The sequence below is a fragment of the Oncorhynchus keta genome, chromosome 22 (assembly GCF_023373465.1).
Source record: "Oncorhynchus keta strain PuntledgeMale-10-30-2019 chromosome 22, Oket_V2, whole genome shotgun sequence".
NCBI lineage: Eukaryota > Metazoa > Chordata > Actinopteri > Salmoniformes > Salmonidae > Oncorhynchus > Oncorhynchus keta.
In genome coordinates this window covers 13,539,963-13,565,935 of record NC_068442.1, presented here as the reverse complement: position 1 = coordinate 13,565,935, position 25,973 = coordinate 13,539,963, and the positions used below count along the sequence as shown (strand labels likewise).

General features: G+C 44.4%; 1 protein-coding gene across 1 annotated transcript in view; it reads left to right on the top strand.

Annotated features, from left to right (window-relative positions):
- The window catches only part of LOC118400827 (neural-cadherin-like), an 84,597-nt gene that overhangs the window by 44,100 nt on the left and 14,524 nt on the right, over positions 1–25,973 (top strand). Inside the window, exons 18-27 of the mRNA XM_052474619.1 lie at positions 1,624–1,850; positions 6,962–7,239; positions 11,574–11,788; positions 12,358–12,485; positions 12,614–12,741; positions 13,077–13,200; positions 13,921–14,101; positions 14,507–14,676; positions 23,107–23,371; positions 24,439–24,628. Of these exons, the coding sequence (XP_052330579.1) occupies positions 1,624–1,850; positions 6,962–7,239; positions 11,574–11,788; positions 12,358–12,485; positions 12,614–12,741; positions 13,077–13,200; positions 13,921–14,101; positions 14,507–14,676; positions 23,107–23,371; positions 24,439–24,628 (1,906 nt within the window). The remainder of the gene's footprint in view (positions 1–1,623; positions 1,851–6,961; positions 7,240–11,573; positions 11,789–12,357; positions 12,486–12,613; positions 12,742–13,076; positions 13,201–13,920; positions 14,102–14,506; positions 14,677–23,106; positions 23,372–24,438; positions 24,629–25,973) is intronic.

The window sequence follows — 25,973 nt, the reverse complement described above, 5'->3', positions numbered from 1 at the left end:
ATTCATTTTTGGTCTAATTCTAATTTCTGGGAAAAGGCTTAAAATAATGATTCAAATCCAGGTCATGTGACTTGATTAGCAAAAACACAGGGCCCTCATGATAAAGGCTGTGTCTGAAAAGAATACTAGCTGTCAAATCCTTGTTTCCTCTATCCTTATTGTTTCCTCAATTCCTCTCAAAACGCATTGGAGGATAGGACTCAAGGTCTCTCTCTGGACCTCCTCATCCAATGAGCTTGGAGAGGAATTCAGGAAACAAGAACAGAAGTAATCATTTGGCAGCTAGTTTTCAGACAGAGCCTTGTTTTTTTTATGACTACAGTACGTGACTTGACAGGAGAAAGTTTGGGCCAAAAGTTTCTCCCGTCAGGTCACGGGATAAATGAAAGCTTCAGGCCCTAGTCAAGTCATGACCCACTCACAGTTCAGCAACTATATTGATGCTACTGCTGCTGCTGTTACTCCACAGCAGGATTGCTCTATAGGAGAAGATTATCTAACAAAGTTTATGTTGATACCAGATCTGGAGTCTGAACCTGTCAACATGAGTTACTTTGTCCATTTGTTTTCCTTTCTCTCGCTCTCTGTCACTTGTCTTTCCACCCACACCAAGCAACTGTTTTTTTTGTTCTCCTTGTCTTTCGTTCCTTTGTTGGAGAGATATAGAGTGTAGCTTTCAAGAAATGTATTTGCTTTGAGAAAGACAATAACTGCCAAGTTTTTATGACTGAATAAACTCAGACATTAGAGTGGATGAGGTTGTCAAATGAATTAAGGTGGAATCAGCGTCTGCTCAGTGAACTTAAACAGGAGAAAGAAGAAGAAATGAGTTCTAAAGTCTCAGGATCTGGAATTGATCCTCCTGAGGCTCCACTGTGAGCTAGCAAACCCAATGGATCCAGGTTGCTTTTTAAGCTTTTCCTAAAGATCAAGGCATTTGACGTTGAATGTGGGTCTCACGGTCTCCCTTACAAGCTGTAAGGCATATACTTTACCACACATCTATACAACCAATAGTCCCTATCACTTCAAGTAGCAGTGTGTGTCAAACATGTGGTGCCTTTTTCACAAAAACAAATGCAGTTTAATGTCTTGGTCTTGTGGCTCTCTCTGGGCATATCCCAATTGTTAAGGTCAATTTCAAACTGCCAGGTTAGTCCTTGACATTTCAAAATCTATTGTATGAATAGACTACAAGGCTATTAGGCATACCAGGGAATCATTTTCACTTTGTATAGATTAAAGATGACTTTTTCCACCCTCTCCGATATTATTAGAAGAGACGCATAGCTAATGCATTGACCTCTAAATCTATTTAATAGTGAGGCCGTCAAATGGTTTATACCAGAAACAAAGAGTTTGGTCTCGCTGGAAATAATGAAATAACAGTAAGTAAAATAGTTTTACCTCACGGGTGAGTGAACTGACGTGTAGCCAGCGTATGTCCATCGAGAGGAGTTTTGGAGATGTCATTTGATAATAGAACCAAGACTGACAACACTTTGATCCACTCTGCCTGTCAGTGAGTAGTGAACATTCAGTGAACGTGTGTATGTGTGTCTCTCTCTTTCTGTGTGTGTGTGTGTTTTGTGTGTGTTTGTTTTTTATTTCTCCCTTCTGCAGGCATCACTGCCAGGGATTTTATTGAGTCCCAGGTGGACAAGACGAGTCGACAGGATATGTTCAGGGGCTTCCTGTCTGAACACCTGTCCGTCAGCTTAGGCGCCATCAACGTATTCAGCCTGACCGACGTAGGACTGAAGACGCTGGACGTGCGCTTCTCTGTGCACAGCGACAGCTACCTTCGCCCAGAGAAACTACATGGATTCCTTGCGATGCATAAGAAGAAGGTACGCCTCAAAGTTTTCCCTTATTGAAGATAGGGATCTTAGCTCATACATCTCTAGGTGCATAGCAGAGCTTGGCGTTCTTGAGATAATTCCTTTATCAGCCAAGAGGTGCAGTGTGCATTCATATCCTTTTCATTCATGTTGTTCACACCAACTCTCCCCCTTGTGTGTTCATACCTGTTTCCTCATCCTCTCTCTATATCTCCCCAACTACTTCCCTCTATCTTTTAAATCAAAGCAAATGAAATGTTATTTGTCACGTGCGCCGAATACAACAGGTGCCGATTTACCGAGAAATGCTAACTTACGAACCCTTTCCCAACAATGCAGTCACTGCAACCCCCCCATCCAGGTCTCTGATCACTACCTTGTTTCCTTTTCTGTCGACCTCTCCTCCAACCCTAGCCACTCAGCCCCTACCCAGATGGTCATGCGTTGTCGCAATCTTCTCTCTCTCTCTCTCTCTCTCTCTCTCTCTCTCTCTCTCTCTCTCTCTCTCTCTCTCTCTCTCTCTCTCTCTCTCTCTCTCTCTCTCTCTCTCTCTCTCTCTCACTACTCTCTCCTCTTCTATCTGATCATCTCTCCCTTATACTAAATCTGTCTCCCTCCTGTCTCCTGATTCTGCCTCTTCGACCATACTCTCCTCCCTTTCTGCATCCTATGACTCACACTGTCCCCTTTCCTCCCAGCCAGCTTGGCCCTCCCCTCCTGCTACGTGGATGAGTGACTCATTGCGAACATACAGAACAGGGCTGCAGGCAGCTAAGCGAAAATGGAGGAAATCTAAACGTCTGGATGACCTATCATCCTTTTACTCTCTCCTCTCTTCTTCTGTATACGCTGCTAAAGCCACTTTCAATCACTCTAAATCTTAAACTTCTGCTTCTAACCCACCTTCTCTTCCCTCCTTAATCACCCCTCTCCTCCTCCCTCTCTGCCGATGACTTTGTCAACTACTTTGAAAAGAATGTTGACGACATCCGCTCCTCATTCACTCAGCCTATTAAGTCCACTGGTCCCACTCAAACAGAACTACCCTACTCCTTGACCTCTCTCCCCCCTCTCTCTCCAGATGAAATCCTGCAACTAGTGGAGGTCCAGCCGCCCGACAACCTGCTGCTCGACCCAATCCTCTCTTCCCTTCTCTGGAGACCTTCTCCCATTCCTCACTTCTCTCATCAACTAATCCCTGACCACTGTTTGTGTCCCCTCTGACATCAAACGGGCCGGAATCCCCTCCTCAAGAAACCAACACTTGAAAACTACAGACCAGTATCCCTTCTTTATTTTCTTTCCAAAACACTTGAGTGTGCTGTCTCTGACCAACCCCCCCACTATCTCTCTCAAAACTATATTCTTGACCCTAGGTAGTCAGGATTCAAGACGGGTCACTCAACTGAGACTTCTCTTCTCTGTGTCATGGAGGCTCTCTGCACTGCCATAGCTGACTCTCTCTCCTCTGTTCTCATCCTCCTAGATCTATCCACTGCTTTTGACACAGTGAGCCATCATATCCTCCTCTCCAACCTCTCAAGGCTGGGTATCTCAGGCTCTGCACACTCTTGGATTGCATTGGGTTAGGGTACAATAAGATCGCTCTTATTGTACCAGGCGACGTGGAGAGGATCTGTGTCTTCACAACACTCTCGCTACTGGTGTCCCCCAGGGCTCGGTTCTAGGCCATCTCCTCATCTTTCTATGCATCAGGTCACGAGGCTCCGTCATATCCACAAATGGTCTCTCCTATCATTGCTATGCAGATGGCACTCAACCCCCTTCTGACACTCAGGTCGTGACACGGATCTCTGCGTGCTTAGCAGATATCTTGGGCCTAGCAACTCAAGCTCAACCTTGACAGGACAGAGCTGCCCTTCCTCCCCAGGGAAGGCCTGGCCGCTCCAAGACATCTCCATCACAGTGTCCCCATCCCAGAGTACAAAGAACCTTGGTGTGACCCTGGGAACACCCGGTTGTCCTCTGCAAACATCAAAGCAGTGACTCGCTCCTGCAGGTTCATGCTCTACAACAATGGTATTCAAACGTTTTCAGCGGGGACCCTACTTTTTTTGCGACAGAATTTCTAAGGTCTACATGTTTTTCACAAAGAATTTCTTGCGACCCTACCACACCCAAAACCTAATGTCACAACCTTAAAATCTGTAACTTTTGATTTTTACATTGAAAGGTTGCTGGATCGAATCCCCGGGGTGACAAGGTAAAAATCTGTCGTTCTGCCCCAGAATGAGACAGTTAACCCACTGTTCCCCGGTAGGCCGTCATTGTAAATAAGAATTTGTTCTTAACTGACTTATCTAGCTAAATAAACGTTAAAAATAAATCAAACGTTTATATATTGTCCCATGCAATAATCTGTACTCTGATTTATATATTCGATTTTTTACATTTTGCAATCCAACTGCAGTTCCACGACTTTGAATACCACTCCTCTACAACATCTGTGGAGTGCGACCCTACCTCACAGAGGAAGCGGCGCAGATCCTAATCCAGGCACTAATCCAGGCAAAATGTTCAAAAATAATACAAATTTGCTAAGAATCACAATGAAAAAAAACAGAGACTATATACTAGGAGTGCCCATATTGAGTCAATGTGAAGAGGTACGAGGTAGTTAGGTAATATGTGCATGTAGGTAGGGGTGACTAGGCAATCAGGATAAATAATAAACAGAGTAGCAGCACTGTATATGAAGAGTGTGAAAGTGTCTCTATGTGTAAGTGTGTGTATGTGTGTGTGGTGTCAAAATGTGTGTGAGCGTGTGTAGTCTTAGGTAGTCTACTGTCACACCCTGACCTGAGATATCTCTTTTTTCTTTATCTTTTGGTTAGGTCAGGATGTGACTAGGGTGGATACGCTAGTTTTTGTATTGTCTAGGGGTTTTGTATTGTCTAGGGTTTTTGTATGTCTAGGGTTTTGTAGGTCTAGGTATTTGTATGTTTATGTTTATGGTGGCCTGATATGGTTCCCAATCAAAGGCAGCTGTTTATCGTTGTCTCTGATTGGGGATCATATTTAGGTAGCCATTTCCATTTGGTGTTTGTGGGTTCTTGTCTATGTGTAGTTGCCTGTCAGCACTCATTTGTATAGCGTCACAGTTTGTTGTTTTGGTTCGTTTGTTCAGTGTTCATTCTTATAATATAATAAAGAATGTACGCATACCACGCAGCGCCTTGGTCCGATTTATACGACGTATGTGACATCTACAGTATATATATGTGTGTTGGAGTGTCAGTGTAGAATGTGTGGGTAGAGTCCAGTGAGTGTGCATTTAGCCAGTGTAAAATAAAAGTGTAACTAAAAAGGGGGTTGGCCGCCAAGCAGTTGTCATACCAAGTGGGGATGCAGCCAGTCAAAATGCTCTCAATGGTGCAGATCTATAACGCCTGCTGAGGGGGAAGAGGCGTTGTCATGCCCTCTTCACGACTGTGTTGGCGAGTTTAGACCATGATAATTCCTTACTGATTTGGACACAGAGGAACTTGAAGCTCTTGACCTGCTCCACTACAGCCCTGTCGATGTGAATGAGGCTGTGCTCGGCCTTCTGTTTCCTGTAGTCCAAGATCAGCTCCTTTGCCTTGCTGACGTTGAGCGAGAGGTTGTTGTCCTGGAATCACACTGCCAGGTCGCTGACCTCCTGCCTATAGGCTGTCTTGTCGGCAAACTTTATGATGATGTTGGAGTCATGAGCGGCCACACAGTCGTGGTTGAACAGGGAATACAGGAGGGGACAAAGCACGCACCACTGAAGGGTGTTGAGGGTCAGCGTGGCGGTCCTGAGCTTAGTGATGAGCTTGAAAGGGCACTATGGTGTTGAATTCTGAGCTGCACTCAATGAACAGCAATCTAACTTTGGTGTTCCTTTTGTCCAGGTGGGAAAGGGCAGTGTGGACTGCAGCAGAGATTGCGTCTTCTGTGTTTCTGTTGGGGTGGTGTACGAATTGGAGTGGGTCCAGGGTGTCTGGGATGATGGTGTTGATGTGAGCCATGACAAGCCTTTCAAATAATTGAATGGCTACAGACATGAGTGCAACGGGGCAATGGTCATTTAGACAGGTTAGCTTGACGTTCTTGGGCACAGGGACTATGGTGGTCTACTTGAAACATGTAGGTATTACAGAATGGGTCAAGGAGAGGTTGAAAATGTCAGTGAAGACACTAGATAGCTGGTCAGCGTTCTGAGTATGTGTTCTAGTAATGCTTCTGGGCGTGCGGCCTTGTGAATGTTAACCTGTTTAAAGGTCTTGCAGGGGCTATAGAGAGCATGATCACACAGTTGTCCAGAACAGCTGGTGCTCTCACAAATGGTTCAGTGTTGCTAGCCTCGAAGTGAGCATAGAAGGCATTTAACTCGTCTTGTAGATTGCGTCGCTGGGCAGCTCGCACCTGGGTTTCACTTTGTAATTTGTGATAGTTTGCAAGCCCTGCCACATCCGATGAGCATCAGAGCCGGTGTAGTAGGATTTGATTTTAGTCCTGTGTTGACGCTTTGGCTGCTTGATGGTTCGTCGGAGGGCGTAGTGTGATTTCTTATAAGCGTCCAGATTAGTGTCCCACTCCTTGAAAGCATCAGCTCAAGCCTTCAGCTCAGTGTGGATGTTGCTTCTGTTTGGGATATGTACATACGGTCACTGTGGGGATGACGTTGTCAATGCACTTAAACATTTTTTAATATATTTTTATTTATTTAACCTTTATCAAAGCAGTCACCGGCTGATAATTATAATTATGCGGCGTATAATTGGCCCAGCATTGTCCGGGATTGGCCGAAGTAGGCCATTATTGTAAATAAGAATTTGTTCTAAACTGACTTGCCTCGGTAAATAAACTTCTCAATCCCATCGAATGAATCCCGGAAAATACTCCAGTCTGTATCCTAGCATCCGCTTCTTCCCTCCATCCCTCACTCATTCCATCTCCTTCCCTCTTTTCTCTGTCTGTCTTTCTCAGACCTCAGTCATTTATTGAAAATAAATCGGCCATTTTGCACCCTTGGTTATTTGAATGTAAATATGTCTATATGCAAGGAGTATCAACTTGCCTCATCACATTCCTTCCTTCCTTCTCTCCCTTTCTCTTTCACTCTCTTTCCTTAGCTGCAGTCTCTGCTGCGGGTGAATGTGTCCCAGGTACAGGTGGATGAGTGTATGTACACAGACTGCAGGGCGGGTGAGGGTTGCTCCACATACCTCAGCGTCAGTGACACGCCCACCCTGGTGGATGCTGGCAACAAGGCCCTGGTGTCTGTGACAGTGACTTCCTCAGCCGTGTGTGGCTGCACCGCCAGGGACCGTGTCCACCAGGCCTGTTCCTCCTACCCCACAAACCCCTGCTTCAATGGAGGCACCTGCATGGACACCCTCAGCGGGTACAGGTGAGCAGAGAGCAACGACTACAGCAACACACCTCACCTGAGGACCATGTGAACTGGGTTGTGTTTATTAAGGCACATAGCTGAAAACAAGATATAGGGCTATTCTGACCATTTTCTTCCAATTTAACTCTACTGAACATGATTGTATCCTGTCTTTATTGTATTTAATTTATTACGCAAGATAAAATATACTTTCATAGGACACAACTAAGAGATGACTGAGACAAGGTGATAGAAATAGTCAGGAGGAAATCTACACACAGATGGTGATGTGGAGAAAATGAGATCCGAATCAGAAATGACACTCGAGCTACCTGGGAAAAAATGTATTTCACACTAGAATGACAATAAATTAAGGGTTAAAAAAATGTACAGTTCAATGATGAATGACCTCCTAATTAAATGCTAGAGCCTTGAACGCTAAGCATATACAGCAGTCAGAAATCCATAAAACACAGTACAATTGCCCCATGTGGGCGCATCACAGAGGAAACAGGATGGAGCTAATTTGATGATAAGGATTAATGGATTTAAGAAATGTAGGCCAGTGAGATTACAACAATAACTACCCACCCCTCTCTTGTAAGTGCTGACAACTTTTCACAATCCCACTTAATACCATTTACATGAACATGTAAAGTGAAGTTTGCCAGACAGACGTGCATACCGAATAACACGTCGGCCTTAAAACCTTAGAACATGAGGGTTACACTCATGGCCTGTGTCCCAAATGGCATCCTTTTCCTTATATAGTGCACTACTTCTGACCAGAGCCCAACGGGCCCTAGGGTGCCATTTGGTGCACAGCCATGCGTTCTCTGTTTTTTATCTGCCACATCAGCTGCAGTCTGCAGTCCTGTGAGAGAAAGTCCTAGCCCTTGTCAGAATATTGATGCTGCTATATAACCCAAGGTGTATTCAGTATGTGCGTAAAAAATCCAATTTCGGGCACCATCCCATGTAGAGAGAGCTTAATAGCCAGTCTGAGACATTGCCTTATCAGATAGTGTCAGTCAAAAGGGAGAAACAGAGGAAGAAACATGCTCTGGAGTCTGGATTGGTTTGGCATTGCTCTCTGGAGTCACATGGAAAATGCCTGGGAAGGTATGTGCTTGTGTGTGTGTGTGCGTGTCTGTAGTGTGTTCTTTTGTCCATGTGTGTGTGTGTGTGTGTGCTTAAGCACAAACGTGCATGCACTCTTTCTTCCATATCTGTCTGTGTGTACACACAGTCTTTCCTAGAACCATCCCCCTGTCTCTCTCCAAATGGATCAGTATTCCTGACATGTGTTGGCCCTCTGCAGAATAAACAGAGTTGGAGACGGAGAGAAAAGAGAAAACAGACCCTAACAGTGCACAGCAGAGCCATATGCTCAGAGACGCCGCATGGAAATAGATGGCTGTGACATTCTCTACCAAGCCCAGTTCGCCTCATATCACTTTTCACCAGGGATGTGAGAATATTCTGCTTCTCCCCTGTTTGGATCGAAAGTGTTGTTTTTCTCACTGCATGTATTGAATATCAAGTCATTTATTTGATTAAGATTTATGGCCCGTAGACATGCAGATGCACTAGTGGATGCATTCCATGAAGAAGTGGAGACATTCCATGAAGAAGTGGAGACATTCCATGAAGAAGTGGAGGCATTCCATGAAGAAGTGGAGACATTCCATGAAGAAGTGGAGACATTCCATGAAGAAGTGGAGACATTCCATGAAGAAGTGGAGGCATTCCATGAAGAAGTGGAGACATTCCATGAAGAAGTGGAGACATTCCATGAAGAAGTGGAGACATTCCATGAAGAAGTGGAGGCATTCCATGAAGAAGTGGAGACATTCCATGAAGAAGTGGAGACATTCCATGAAGAAGTGGAGACATTCCATGAAGAAGTGGAGACATTCCATGAAGAAGTAGAGGCATGCCATGAAGAAGTGGAGACATTCCATGAAGAAGTGGAGACATTCCATGAAGAAGTGGAGACATTCCATGAAGAAGTGGAGACATTCCATGAAGAAGTGGAGACATTCCATGAAGAAGTGGAGACATTCCATGAAGAAGTGGAGGCATGTCGTGAAGAAGTCGAGACATGTCGTGAAGAAGTGGAGACATTCCATGAAGAAGTGGAGACATTCCATGAAGAAGTGGAGACATGCCGTGAAGAAGTGGAGACATTCCACGAAGAAGTGGAGACATTCCATGAAGAAGTGGAGACATTCCATGAAGAAGTGGAGACATTCCATGAAGAAGTGGAGACATTCCATGAAGAAGTGGAGGCATGTCATGAAGAAGTCGAGACATGTCGTGAAGAAGTGGAGGCATTCCATGAAGAAGTGGAGACATTCCATGAAGAAGTGGAGACATTCCATGAAGAAGTGGAGACATGTCATGAAGAAGTCGAGACATGTCGTGAAGAAGTGGACGCATTCCATGAAGAAGTGGAGACTTGTCGTGAAGAAGTGGAGACATGTCATGAAGAAGTGGAGACATTCCATGAAGAAGTGGAGACATTCCATGAAGAAGTGGAGGCATTCCATGAAGAAGTGGAGACATTCCATGAAGAAGTGGAGACATTCCATGAAGAAGTGGAGACATTCCATGAAGAAGTGGAGACATTCCATGAAGAAGTGGAGGCATTCCATGAAGAAGTGGAGACATTCCATGAAGAAGTGGAGACATTCCATGAAGAAGTGGAGACATTCCATGAAGAAGTGGAGACATTCCATGAAGAAGTGGAGACATTCCATGAAGAAGTGGAGGCATTCCATGAAGAAGTGGAGACATTCCATGAAGAAGTGGAGGCATTCCATGAAGAAGTGGAGACATTCCATGAAGAAGTGGAGACATTCCATGAAGAAGTGGAGACATTCCATGAAGAAGTGGAGACATTCCATGAAGAAGTGGAGACATGCCATGAAGAAGTGGAGACATTCCATGAAGAAGTGGAGACATGTCATGAAGAAGTGGAGACATTCCATGAAGAAGTGGAGACATTCCATGAAGAAGTGGAGACATTCCATGAAGAAGTGGAGACATGTCATGAAGAAGTGGAAACATTCCATGAAGAAGTGGAGACATTCCATGAAGAAGTGGAGACATTCCATGAAGAAGTGGAGGCATGCCATGAAGAAGTGGAGACATTCCATGAAGAAGTGGAAACATTCCATGAAGAAGTGGAGACATTCCATGAAGAAGTGGAGACATTCCATGAAGAAGTGGAGGCATGCCATGAAGAAGTGGAGGCATGCCATGAAGAAGTGGAGGCATGCCATGAAGACGATCAATTCATTCTGCTTAATTTTGTTCTTCATTCAGTTAGCAATGGTCCATAGAAGCACTATAAGCTGTAATCAAGGCAAAGGAAGGGAAAGGAGGTAATCACAAAGAAATCAGTCAGAGTGCTTCTGCCTGCATAACACACATGCACACACACATGCACGCGTACACACACACACACACACACACACACACACACACACACACACACACACACACACACACACACACACACACACACACACACACACACACACACACACACACACACACACACACACACACACACACACGACACTCTTGCACACACATACTGAAAGGAGTGCAAGCTATTGTCATTGTAGTGGTACCCTGCAAGGTGCCAAATAATAACTGAAAGCCACGCCCACACTAGCCACCCCTCCAATGACTGGGTACAAAAATGTACCATTATACTAGATGTCCCCCAAAAGGTACCGAACAGTATCTTGTGAGATCTAATGTGTACCTCTGAAGGTACATTATGTATATTTAGATCTTTGTGTACCCCAGGGAAAAATACTGTACCCTAACCGTACCCTTTTTTCTGAGAGAGTCCGCACACTACACCATGCAATGGAATCTGCACAGCAGAGTAATGGGACTGAAACAAGGAGAGATTTAGAATCAGTGATACTGTAGGGGACCTAGAAAAGTAGGAATCGTGTTCTTAATCATGCTCGAACAAAGGGATCTGATGTGCTGCTGAGCAGTTGTAAGTAAGAGGATTTCTACAGCCCCTAAACCTATGTTTCGGCTCACAGGCTAAACAATTTTATAAGGATAATAAAATGAATAGAACGATTGAGGGACTTCTGTTTCTATGTAATGCTTTCAATGCAGTATTTAATGTACTTGATGTGTTTCATGCCTAATGCACAAGTAGCTATTGTATGTAGATGAAAGCCCCGCCTGTCATTTATAAAGATACGTTGCACAGCACTTTACACACAGATATGACAATATAGCCCCGTCATAATGTTTCAATATGGAAAAATCACTGTTAATGTTCTTTGGGGTGCTTTCTTTCAATGCCACCACAGATGCCAGTGCCCACCGCAGTACGAGGGTCCTGAGTGCCAGCAGACAAGGCGAAGTTTCCTTGGCAACGGCTATGCCTGGTTTCCTCCCATAAGGCCGTGCTTTGATAGCCATCTCTCCCTGGAGTTCATCACAGGGGCTGAGGATGGGCTGCTGCTCTACAGTGGGCCCCTGGCCACCCTGCTTCCCAGAGACCCAGAGGACTACATGGCCATAGGTAGGGTAATGTGTTACCCACTTAGGATTTGAACCCAGGTCATAGAGATCACGTAAGCCCTCTGAGCTAAAGCCTAGGCATTAACTGGGAGTATTTAGTATAGTAAGTATTTAGGTCTCAGGCAAAGTTAATCAGCCCTCGAGCGTGGTTTACCAAACCAACTCTGTTACACAAAGGCAAGGATACTGCATCTACCTTCCAGTCCAACCGAGGTGCATGATTTGAATAACAAATGGAATGTGTGGGATATATCCTGCGATATTCGGATTAATTAGGTTGCTTAGTCATACAGCCCAGACAGAGACAAAACACTCAAACAGTGTAACCTTGTTAATGGGTTCACTTCACTTGTTAATGAAAAGTAGATAATGGTCCGTACCTTTGGGATGTACAGTAAATATACAGTTTCATGTATAAGTATATGTGTATGCATTGACTATTTGACACTGAACAACATCCCTCCAAGAGCATCAGAAGTGCATCCTACACCACAGTTGAACTTTGACCCTTTAAGTCTGTAGGTGGAATGTCATGGTGATGCTGGTACTGATGACCTTTCTTCTCCTCAGAGCTGATTGGTGGAACACCTAGCCTGAAAATCAACCATGGGTCTGGAACCCTGGTCCTGCAGTTGCCGGGAAATGTGGTTGTGTCCGACAAACGCTGGCACCGTCTAGATGTTAGGAGCAACAGTAAAGTAAGCGACCCATTAAATGGCTGTATTCGCATCCTGAAAACACACATTCTTCCATGTTCTTACCTGTGTGTGTATGTTTGTGTGTGTGCAGAGATTGTTACCTTCCTCTTCTTCTCTTGGGTTTTCAGGAAGTGCGTTTCACCCTGGATCGCTGCTCCAGTGCCATTGTCATGGAGACAGAGGGAGTGGACAGCTGGGCCATGACCGAGGACCGCTCTTCTTGTGAAGTCAGAGGAGTCACGCCCAATAGGGACAGGTACTGTCCTGCTCAGAATCCCACCCCTCTGACATCACACCAATCACACCTGCCAGCCAGTCAAGGCATTGCCGATGGCCAAAATAGTTCCTCTGAAAGGCATTAAAAGATCTACGAACATCTATCCATCTACCATGCATACTCCAATTCTTGTAGCAGCCACTGTGTCATCCAGTGTTGGTTACAATTAAGATAAGGTACTATACAGATGAGTTGACATGAGTGAGTGGTGTGATTCTGGAAGGATGGTTGGACGAAAAACAAACAAATGGACAGACAGATGAATGGTTTGGATGGACAGGCATTGACAATGACATGTCTCCTCTTTTCCACAGGTACCTGAATGGGAGTCAGGTGTTGCAGCTGGGTGGTGTCAACGAAAACATGTCCTATGAGTATCCCCAGCTGCAGCACAAGCACTTCAGTGGATGTCTGCGCAACCTGGTTGTGGATAGTATGGTAAGACACAAAAGTCTAGCGCTCTCCCCTAACACCCCAACAACAACAAGTTTACCTCTAACTCAATCTCGGCTCTGGACATTGCATTTTATTTCTTACATTTTCTCACTCCTTGACCTGTCTAGTTGACTCACTAGGTTTCATTAAGACATGAGCTCAAGAGGAATGTACATTTGAGCTCAAGGCTAAGCTGGGAGTATCTTCTAAATGCTGATGTATTTCTCTCATCATATTCCCCTTCAAATCAAATTGTATTAATCACATGCGCCGAATACAACAGGTGTAGTAGACCTTGCAGTGAAATGCTTACTTACGAGCCCCTAACCAACAACTCAGTTTTAAAAAACAACATACATTTTAAAAAAGTCAGGTTCTCTTAGTACCTTAATGTCAGACAGGTTATATGTACTAGCGGGATGTATTCTCCTTCGTTATTTCTCTCCTTTATGCCTATGACCTTCTCTCGTCTTTACTTTATGCTTCAGAAAGGGTTATAATTGTGCATTATTGAGGTTATACTGAAAACCTCATGGCATCTCTCGCTCTCTCTCTCCCTTATTCATTTCTCTCTTGCCCTCATTTTTTAACTTTCTTTTTATTTCTTCCTCTCTCTTCTCTCTCCCCCCTCTCTCTTTCTCCCTCTCTCTCTCTCCCACTCACCTTCCTTCTCCCGCTCCCTCATTCCTTCACCCCCCTGTCTCTCTTACCTCTCTGCTCCAGCTCTATGACCTTGGTTATCCCTCAGAGTCCTCCAGCAGTGCCCCAGGCTGCTCTCTGACTGATGGGAACTGTGTAAACATGGGTGTACCAGCCTGTGGCGCCAGGGGGCGCTGTAACGGGCAGTGGGACTCCTTCCGCTGCCAGTGTGGGCCCGGTTACACAGGGATCCACTGTGAAGACGGTACGTTCTTAGAGAACATACAGTCGGGTTAGGACAAGTGTTGTCTGTGGGTATCAAAGGGTGTAGAGTGGACTGTATTTCATAGTAGAATCCTAATATGGGAGGTAATTTTTTCCCCCCAACACGATCAAAATGCACTGGCTTTGAATTATAGGTTTAACCTATAATAAGATTCAAGATTCAACTTTTTTTTTATTGCTCTTGTGGAATGGAAATTTGTCTTAAGGCTTTAAATGCATGGCTCACACAATTTAACTGTTTGGCTTCTGTCACATATTTGAATTGTCTTTAATTGGCTACTGAGTCAACACAGTAGACGGTACAGTATAAATAATACATCATTAATAATATACTGGAGTTGAAGCCCTCATGGCAGCTCTATGTTTTTCTCTCTTCGACTGACAGAAGTTCCAGAGTTCTCCTTCGATGGGAGGAGGAGCCATGTCCAGTACCAGGTGGGCTGGTCTCTCCCGGCCCGTCACACCAGCGTGCAGCTCCAGGTGCGAACCCACGTCCCCAGCGGTGTCCTCCTCAGTCTCCTCTCCCAGGAGCAGAATGAATACTTGCGTCTGGAGGTGAGTCATCGACACTCTGCCTGCAGAGAGGCACTTTAATTGGCTCCTGCTGTAGCCTGCTCCTCAACGTTGTTATTACGTTGCTTGAATGACTGTCATGATGGCTCGACATTTTCAACAATGATGGAGTGAGTAATGGCGGGCTTGGAAGACAGGAATTGGGTACTGAGTGGGCCTCTGAGTGACTGAGTTCTGTATGTGTGTTCGGAGGGTACTTGTATTGCCTTTGGGTTGTTTGGAGATGCGCCTATGGAACAGCATTCAGGATTATTTTATTGTCTGTCTAGTTTTAAGCACATCCTTCCGTATTAGGGTCTAGGGAAGTGGGTAGCTGTTATTAGTTGGATGTAAGAGCTTTCTTAAGTGGAAAGGTCCAATTCTGTATTTTCTTCTTCAAGCTCTTATAGGGGACTTTTTCAGCGTATTGCTAGACTTGTGTACCCAATTTGAACTGGAAAATATGAAGTGGCATATACAATCAACCTAGCTTACCTATAGTGTTTTCTACTTCACAAGGCTCTTCTCTGTCTGGCTTTACCAGGAAAATACAACACCATTTCTGAGTGTGAATACCATTTCTGAGTGTGAATACCATTTCTGAGCGTGAATACCATTTCTGAGTGTGAATACCATTTCTGAGTGTGAATACCATTTCTGAGTGTGAATACCATTTCTGAGTGTGAATACCATTTCTGTGGAAATATGATGTTAGGGTGAAAGGAGCCTCTGGCCTCTTTGAGTGACAGTGTGTCCACAGCACCAGGTAGAAGACTGCTCGGCTAGCATCTGTCACTCAAGAACACCTACCCACACAGGTCAGCTGTTTCCACTTTCATCCTACTGTAGCTTCCTCGTGACAAACCAGGTTGACAGAGCACGTGTCAGAGAGAGCACCAGCATGCAGTCTCACTTCTATAGCCCCCGTCTGAGTGTCTGAGTCAATGAAGTAGCAACCCCCCTCTAGCCTTTTCTCCCCACCAGCCCCATACATAACAGCACAAAGAAACTGAGGAAAGGATTGGGGCTCTGTATGATCTCAGCAGCAAATGTAAGTAGGTTATATAAGGTACCTCTGTGAACAATCTTTCAGAATTGAGTCAGCGAGCTGTATAAAACGCTTGTTTTTTGTCCGAAAGCAAGCTACTCTGTCTGAAGCTGTCTCAGACCCCCCCAAGAGACACTTGAGTGTGGATCCAGACAACAAGTCTCTCAGAACCTCAGCCTCTCTTGTTTGCTCTGATGGGTAGGAAGGGATGGAGAGGGAGGAGGGAGCGCATGGTGAATGAATAACAAGACATTCACAAGGTTACTGGGGGCTGCTGCATAAAAGTGTGAGAGTTAGGCCTCGGAAACCTTTTTCACCTCTTGTTTTGTATTTCACCTTTATTTCACCAGGTAGGCCAGTTCAGAACAAGTTCTCATTTGCAACTGCGACCTTGCCAAGATAAAGCAAAGAAGTGCGACAAAAACACAGAGTTACACATGGGATAAACATACAGTCAATAACACAATAGACAAATCTATATATAGTGTGTGCAAGTGTCGTAAGATTAGGGAGGTAAGGCAATAAATAGGCCATAGTGGCAAAATAATTACAATTCAGCATTAACACTTGAGTGATAGATGTACAGATGATGATGTGCAAGTAGAAATACTGGGATGGAAAAGAGCAAAAATAAATAACAGTATGGGGATGAAGTAGTTGGGTGGTGTCGTGTCTTTACTATCATTAAATGAAGACTTTTAGTTTTTATCTAAGATTCTCTGTAATTAGTATTACGCGATTAAACTGATTAATCATGTAACTGTAATTAACTAGGAAGTTGGGGCACCAAGGAAAATATTCAGATTACAAAGTTACCTAATATAACTTTTCAGATATTTTATATCTTTATTTTAGTCTTCGAATTAATGAATTATTTACTTTACCTCACGTTAGTCTCATTCCAAACATCGTAAATTGTTGGTTATCTGCACAAACCCAGTCTTCATTATGAGTCATCCATACATCAATTGTCTTAAATAATTTATTTACTAACTAAGTAATTCACAGAAATGCATAAACAAACAAACAATGTAAAAATGGCTACAAGAAATGATAGGGGAATATGCCCTAGTGGGCTAAACCGGCATGGCGGCTTGTTGTACAAAAGGGAAGTGGGGCTCGACTCAGAAGACAACGCACAGTTGATAATTATAACAATTGAAATGCTAATCCTTTGCACATGAACGCTCACTCATTCAGGAACAACTGCAATCAATATATATATTTACACTAGGTGTGTCGTCGGGATCTCTGCTGAAAAGTTAGTTTCTGTTGGAGAGTTTCCGTCCTCTCTCTCTCTCTCTCTGTCGTGGGTAGTTCAGAGTGACATTCATTCATGTTGTTGTAGAATGGATGTTTCGGCAGTTGTCGTTCTTCGCGTTCAATGATACCGAATTCCAAGCTGCAGACTAGTAATTAATATCAAAGACTTGTTCTTATGCAGTCGGTATCGATAGTCTAAGAGTTTAACCACGTGGTATGGTTAATAGATTCAGAAATGGTCTGCAACCTTTGTCCTCTCGTAATGGAGAAAAACATGGTCTGTTGAGAATTTCTCAAAGTTGGGGTTTTATTCAGGAGTTGCAGAAAAGGGCCTGTCCCAGGATGCCTGACCCTAACTGGGCTCATGGGCGGTCCTCTGATTTAGTTAAACTCAAAAGGGAATTGGAGTTTCCTTCATTAAACAGTTCAAAATCACATTACACAATTTTACAAACAGTATCATCCTCACTCATTCATCTTATACAACAATTAGATGTAAACCTCACGTCTGAGGCTATTAAATAAACAGCGTTATGGTAATGTGGCCGCACCATCTCCCGTGAGTTTCACCAAGTTGTAACAAACGGACCAGTTCATAGCTGGATTCTTCACTGATCTTTTATACTTTCTTCGGAACATAAATGTTGTTCGGACCTCAAGTTCTGTGAGGTGGAAGAAATTCCTTTGTTCTCTATGAAACTTCACTCTGTCTCTATACTGTGGCCATGAGGAGACCATCTCTTCCAGGAATTTACAACCTCTCTCATCACAGTAGCCTAGTTGTTTTTTATTTAAATTTTACCTTTATTTAACCAGGCAAGTCAGTTATTCTGATGACGGCCTGGGAACAGTGGGTTAACTGCCTGTTCAGGGGCAGAACGACAGATTTGTACCTTGTCAGCTCGGGGGTTTGAACTCGCAACCTTCCGGTTACTAGTCCAACGCTCTAGCCACTAGGCTACGCTGCCGCCCCGGCAGGGAGAGGGGCTTGCTGGACCCAAAGAGGACAACGTCATGACAGTGGGCTATTTACAGATGGGCTGTGTTCAGGCGCAGTGATCGGTAAGCTGCTCTGACAGCTGATGCTTAAAGTTAGTGAGGGAGATATGGCTCCAGCTTCAGTGATTATTGCAATTCGTTCTAGTCATTGGCAGCAGAGAACTAGAAGGAGAGGTGGCCAAAGGGAATTGGCTTTGGGGGTGACCAGTGAAATATACCTGCTGGAGCGTGTGCTACGGGTGGGTGTTGCTATGGTGACCAGTGAGCTGAGATAAGGCGAGGCTTTACCTAGCGAAGACTTATAGATTACCTGGAGTCAGTGGGTTTGGCGACGAATATGAAGCGAGGGCCAGCCAACGAGAGCATATACTACGCAGTGGTATGTAGTATAGAATGGGGCTTTGGTGACAAAACGGACGGCACTGTGATGGACTACATCCAATTTGCTGAGTAGAGTGTTGGAGGCTATTTTGTAAATGACATCGCCGAAGTCAAGGTTTGGTAGGATAGTCAGATTTACGAGGGTATGTTTGGCAGCATGAGTGAAGGAGTCTTTGTTGCAAAATAGGAAGCCGATTCTAGATTTTATTTTGGATTGGATATGATTAATGTGAGTCTGGAAGGAGAGTTTACAGTCTAACGAGACACCTATGTATTTGTAGTTGTCCACATATTCTAAGTCAGAACCATCCAGAGTTGTGATGCTGGTCAGGCGGGCGGGTGCGGGCGATTGGTTAAAGAGCATGCATTTACTAGCATTTAAGAGCAGTTGGAGGCCACAGAAGGAGTGTTGTATGCCATTGAAGCTTGTCTGGAGTTTTGTTAATTCAGTTTCTAAAGTAGGGCCAGAAGTATACAGAATGGGGTCGTCTGCGTAGAGGTGGATCAGAGAATCACCAGCAGCAAGAGTGACATTTATGTATTCAGAGAAAAGAGTCGACCCGAGAATTTAACCCTGTGGCACCCCCATAGAGACTGCCAGAGGTCCGGACAACAGGCCCTCCAATTTGACACACTGAACTCTGAGAAGTAGTTAGTGAACCAGGCGAGGCAGTCATTTGAGAAACCAAGATATAGGTCTGTAATAGTTTGGGTCTAGCGTGTCTCCCCCGTCGAAGATGGGATGACCACGGCAGCTTTCCAATCTTTAGGGATCTCAGACGATACGAAAGAAAGGTTGAACAGGCTAGTAATAGCGGTTGCAACAATTGCGGGGGGTTGGAGGGCAGGTTGGTCAGGATGATATCAATGAAGGTGCCCGTGTTTTCGGATTTAGGGTTGTATCTGGTTGTACCTTGTACCTAAGCATCTAGCTTAGATTGTAGGTTGGCCGGGGTGATAAGCATATCCCAGTTTAGGTCACATAAGAGTACGAACTCTGAAGATAAATGGGGGGCAATCAATTCACATATGGTGTCCAGGGCACATCTGGGGGCTGAGGGGGGTCTATAGAAAGCGGCAACAGTGAGAGACTTATTTCTGGAAAGGTGTATTTTTAAAAGTAGAAGATCAAACTGTTTGGGCACAGACCTGGATAGCATGACAGAACTCTGCAGACTATTCCTGCAGTAGATTGCAACTCCGCCCCCTTTGGCAATTCTATCTTGGCATAAAATGTTCTAGATGGGGATGGAAATTTCAGAATTTTTGGTGGCCTTCCTAAGCCAGGATTCAGACACGGCTAGGACATCAGGGTTGGCAGAGTGTGCTAAAGCAGTGAATGAAACAAACTTAGGGAGGAGGCTTCTGATATTAACATGCATGACACCAAGCCTTTTACGGTTATAGAAGTCAACAAATGACAGTGCCTGGGGAATAGGTGTGGTACTGCGGGCTACAGGGCCTGGGTTAACCTCTACATCACCAGAGGAACAAAGGAGGAGTAGGATAAGGGTACGGCTAAAGGCTATAAGAATTGGTTGTCTAGTGCGTTGGGAACAGAGAGTAAAATGAGCAGATTTCTGGGCGTGGTAGAATAGATTCAGGGCATAATGTACAGACAAGGGTATGGTAGGATGTGAGTACAGTGGAGGTAAACCTAGGTGTTGAGTGACGATGAGAGAGGTTTCGTCTCTGGAGGCACCAGTTAAGCCAGGTGAGGTCTCCGCATGTGTGTGGGGTGGGACAAAAGAGCTACCTAAGGTATTTTGAGCAGGACTGAGGGCTCTACAGTGCAATAAAACAATAAGAACTAGCCAAGACAGCAGTAGGCAAAGCATATTGACATTAGAGAGAGGCATAAAGCAATCACATGTGTTGATATGGAGAGCTAAGACAACAACGGGTAAATGGCGATGAATGGGCAGAGCGGGTCAGTTAGGTACACACAGGACCTGAGTTCGAAGCTGGGGCCAACAGATAAACAACATGAGGTACCTTGTTATTGAAACAGTCCAGGGGGCATCAGCTGCGTAGCCTAGTGATCATAGGGTCCAATGAGCAGTAATAGGTGAGTCAAGGAGCCATATTCAATGACAAAAACATGTTATCTTTATGTTCACATAATGAACAGTGAAAGTGTTTTCCAACCCATTATTCTGTTGAGTGTTAGCGAAAAGGTGGAAATGAATGCTTATATGAAGTGTTTTAAAATTAAAATAGAAAAAGGTTTACTTGTGAAAACAATGACAGTTTTTACTTTGTAGTGAAGTGTTTGTACTTCTAAGCGATGCTGAAAATGTAATGCTGGATGTTTTATGGCCGGATTCTGTATAACGTTGGGATTAATTGGGCTCATTGTCATATGGTTGCCTAGGCTGTGTGGACTGCAAGCAATTAGATGCATTGTTGGGAGCCTATATATCTGCTGTCAAGAGGGAGGGGGGTGGAAGGGGCTTGATAGATAGTTAATCGGTTCGTAGTGTGGCAGGGGGAATAGAATGTTGGCATTATCCTCTTATGACCATGCTGAGGGAGCAATAGTTCAAAAAACAATCTGGGCTGTCATGCTGCATACATTAAAACACAGTATTATCTATTATCTTATCTCAGCCCCACGGTTTCCAATTAAGCGATGGACACACAAGTACAAGCTGCAGTTATAGCAGGCAGCAGCCTCTCCCAGCCCCATCTCCAGCCCAGAATGTTTGTTCAGCCTTAGCTGCTGTTGATAATTGTTGTCTGTGAAATTCTCCTTATAGATTGTTATTGCTGGGGGCAGTATTGAGTAGGTTCCCAGAGTAAACTGTCTGCTACTCAGGCCCAGTATATGCATAGTATTAGTAGATTTGGATAGAAAACACTCTGAAGTTTGTAAAACTGTTTGAATGATGTCTGTGAGTATAACAGAACTCATATGGCAGGCAAAAACCTGAGAAAATATCCAACCAAGAAGTGGGAAATCTGAGGTTTGTAGTTTTTCAACTAATTCCCTATCGAATACACAGTGTCTATGGGGTCAAATTGCACTTCCTAAGGCTTCCACTAGATGTCAACAGTCTTTAGAACCTTGTTTGATGCTTCTACTGTGAAGTGGGGGCGAATGAGAGGGGAATGAGTCAGAGGTCTGCCAGAGAGCCACAAGCTGGCCACGCCATTGCATTTCTGAAGACAAAGGAATTCTCCGGTTGGAACATTATTGAAGATTTATGTTAAAATCATCCTAAAGATTGATTCTATACATCGTTTGACATGTTTCTACGGACTGTAACGCAAGCACCTAGTGATTGCGCGTCATGGATTTGGATTACTGGGCTTAATGCGTGAACAAAAAGGAAGTATTTGGACATAAATGATGGACATTATCGAACAAAACAAACATTTATTGTGGAACTGGGATTCCTGGGAGTGCATTCTGATGAATGCTGGCTTCCAGTTGAAGCTCGCATCCGCTACAAGACCATGGTGCTTGCCTACGGAGCTGTGAGGGGAACGGCACCTCAGTACCTCCAGGCTCTGATCAGGCCCTACACCCAAACAAGGGCACTGCGTTCATCCACCTCTGGCCTGCTCGCCTCCCTACCACTGAGGAAGTACAGTTCCCGCTCAGCCCAGTCAAAACTGTTCGCTGCTCTGGCCCCCCAATGGTGGAACAAACTCCCTCACGACGCCAGGACAGCGGAGTCAATCACCACCTTCCGGAGACACCTGAAACCCCTCCTCTTTAAGGAATACCTAGGATAGGATAAGTAATCCTTCTCACCCCCCCCCCTCCTTTAAGATTTAGATGCACTATTGTAAAGTGACTGTTCTACTGGATGTCATAAGGTGAATGCACCAATTTGTAAGTCGCTCTGGATAAGAGCGTCTGCTAAATGACTTAAATGTAATGATGTAATGTAATCATTAAAGGTAAGTGAATATTTATAATGCTATTTCTTACTTCTGTTGACTACACAACATGGCGGATATCTGTTTGGGTTGTTTTGGCCTCTGAGCGCTGTACTCAGATTATAGCATGGTGTGCTTTTTCGAAATCTGACACAGCAGTTGCATTAAGGAGAAGTGTATCTATAATTCCGTGCATAATTGTTGTATCTTTAATCAATGTTTATTATGAGTATTTCTGTAAATTGATGTGGCTCTGCAAAATCCCTGGATGTTTTGGAACTACTGAACGTAACGCGCCAATGTATACTGAGATTTTTTGATATAAATATTAACTTTATCGAACAAAACATACATGTATTGTGAAACATGAAGTCCTTTGAGTGTCATCTGATGAAGATCATCAAAGGTAAGTGATTCATTTATCTATATTTCTGCTTTTTGTGACTCCTCTCTTTGGCTAGAAAAATGGCTGTGTTTTTCTGTGACTTGGCTCTGACCTAATATAATCGTTTGGTTTGCTTTCGTCGTAAAGCCTTTAGAAATCGGACACTGTGGTGGGATTAACAAGAAGTGTATCTATAAAATGGTGTAAAATACTTGTATGTTTGAGGATTTTTAATTATGGGATTTCTGTTTTTTTTTATTTGGCGCCCTGCACTTTCACTGGCTGTTGTCATATCGATCCCATTAGCGGGATCTCAGCGGTTTTAAGTAATGCCCGTGTCAGTTTTGTAAAGTTTAAATATTAAATACAATGGTCTTAATTGAATGTTTGACATTTTAATGGTGCGATCTGTGATTTTTACAGCGGTTTTGATTCATTTCAATTGATTGATATGCACTGTATATTTCAGGTGTTTCAAGGGCTACTGGCTGTCTTTTACAACCTGGGTGACAGACTCTACAACCTCACCCTGCCCTTCCAGCGCCTTGACAACGGAGAATGGCACGAGGTGGAGCTGGATCGACATGGCAAAGAGTTCACCCTTCGATTGGATGGTGGCGGCGGGAGGCAAGAGGTCACAGCCGCTCCTGGGCAGAGTCAGGAGATAGTCATCGATCAAACAGTGGTGATGCTGGGAAACTCATTCCCTTCAGGAAACAACCACAGCTTCCTAGGTATGATGCTGGTACTACCATCTGGTACTGCCCCCTGGTACTGACCACTAATATTATCCGCCTAACTTCCCACGAGTTGTTACTGCCAGAGGATCACGAGGGAAGATAAATGATTGGACGAAAGTGGTATAAAATCATGTATTACCTGTATGTGATTGGCAACACAAGACTGATGCACCATTGTGTTTCACACTTCTAAATCACTGAGGTGAATGATTCCTTAGCTACCACCGCCTTCCTATCTCAAATGGTTTTAGATCTAGACTCTGAGGAGGTCGGCTATAGATTTGGGAGGCAGATGAAGTGTGAAGGACTTGATTCAGGAGCAGGGATGAGTCTGTATATATGATTCAGGATCAGGGAGGTGTCTGTATAAATGATTCAGGAGCAGGGAGGTGTCTGTATAAATTATTCAGAAGCAGGGAGGTGTCTGTATAAATGATTCAGCAGCAGGGAGGTGTCTGTATAAATTATTCAAGAGCAGGGATGTGTCAGTATAAATGATTCAGGAGCAGGGAGGTGTCTGTATAAATGATTCAGGAGCAGGGAGGTGTCTGTATAAATGATTCAGGAGCAGGGAGGTGTCAGTATAAATGATTCAGGAGCAGGGAGGTGTCTGTATAAATGATTCAGGAGCAGGGAGGTGTCTGTATAAATGATTCAGGAGCAGGGAGGTGTCAGTATAAATGATTCAGGAGCAGGGAGGTGTCTGTATAAATGATGTGTTACACATCCTTCCCAGAGGATGGCGAGACAACCATACAAAGTAAATATCCTCTGAAACAAAGGGCTGCACTGACAGCTAAGCCCTGGGCTATCTGTGTGTGTGTGTGTGTGTGTGTGTGTGTGTGTGTGTGTGTGTGTGTGTGTGTGTGTGTGTGTGTGTGTGTGTGTGTGTGTGTGTGTGTGTGTGTGTGTGTGTGTGTGTGTGTGTGTGTGTGTGTGTGTGTTTTCATCGTTTCATGAAACTTACTGTAAAGGTTTTGCCTCAGGCCTAGTGTGTATGTCTCTGAATGTCACTATGTTGCTGTGTCTCATCTCCTTCCCTCTCTGTGTTTTTCCATCAGGGTGTCTGCGAGACCTGAGGCTGAACGGGAGGCCCATGCCCATGGCAAAGCAGCCCTCCGTGGGGTCCAAGGGCCTCCAGGTGGTCACATCCCAGGGGGTCTCCGCAGGTTGCCCCTCAGACGCCTGCAGGAAACACCAGTGCTATCCCCCCTTCATATGTGTGGACCTCTGGAGGAAACACGAGTGCAGGTACATAAATGATTGCAGGAAATCTTGTCAGGAAAAACTCTGGGCCCTAGGCTATAAGCTATAATGGCGTTGTAATGGAGCTGAAGGGAATAGCGGCTGTTTTTTGGGCCCCTGACCAATTCTGCTATTTTATGTCTTTTTTTGCTCTGATCTTATCTGTTTTGAAACATAATGTTTCCACCATCGTTTCCTATGACTGAAAAAAGCTTCTGACATCAGCTGTCAATAACCTCGATTTGGACAAGGACTTCTACTTCAATGAGTTGGAGAAGAAAGACATTGATTATCCTGAACCAGGCTGAAATCCCTGACACTCAAATAAGAAAGAGACGGTGCTATAGAGGCCGATTTGCAGGACAACTGACAAGACTGAAATCCGCTTGACCTAATTTCTACCAGCATATCACCTGTGCCACTAGAGGCAAAAAAACTCTAGATCACCTTTACTCCACACACAGAGTCGCATATAAAACTCTCCCTCACCATCCATTTGGCAAATCTGACCATCTGAATCCTCCTGATTCCTGCTTACAAGTAAAAACTTAACATAGGAAATACCAGTGACGCGCTCAACATGAAAGTGGTCCGATGACCAGACTGGAATATGTTCCGTGATTCATAAGATTCATCCGATGGCATTGAAGAGTTTACCACATCAGTCACCGGCTTTATTAATAAGGACCAAGATCGAATCCTACTACACCGGCTCTGATGCTCGTCAGATGTGGCAGGGCTTGCAAACTATCATGGATCATAACAGGAAACCCAACCGTGACTTGTACAGTGACGCTGGCCTACCAAAAGAGCTAAATAGCTCTTATGCTTGCTTTGAGGCTAGCAACACTGAACCATGCATGAGAACACCAGCTGTTCTGGACAACTGTTTGATCAAGCTCTCTGTAGCCGATGTGAATAAGACATGAACACAGGTTGACATAACATTCACAATGCCGCAGGGCCAGACGGATTACTGGGATGCCTACTCAGAGCAGGCGCTGACCAGCTCGCAAGTGTCTTCACTGACATTTTCAACCGCTCCCTGACCCAGTCTGTAATACCTACATGTTTCAAGCAGACCCCTATAGTCCCTGCACCCAAGGTAACCTGTCTAAATGACTATCGTCCCATAGCACTCACGTCTGTAGCCATGAAATGCTTTGAAATGCTGATCAGTGGTCATGGCTCAATAGCATCATCCAAGATACCCTGGACACACTCCAATTCGCATACTGCCCCAAGAGATCCACAGGTGACTCAATCTCCATTACATGCCACAGTGCCCTTCCCCATGTGGACAAAAGGAAGACCTACGTGAGAATGCTGTTCATTTACTAGAGCTCACCGT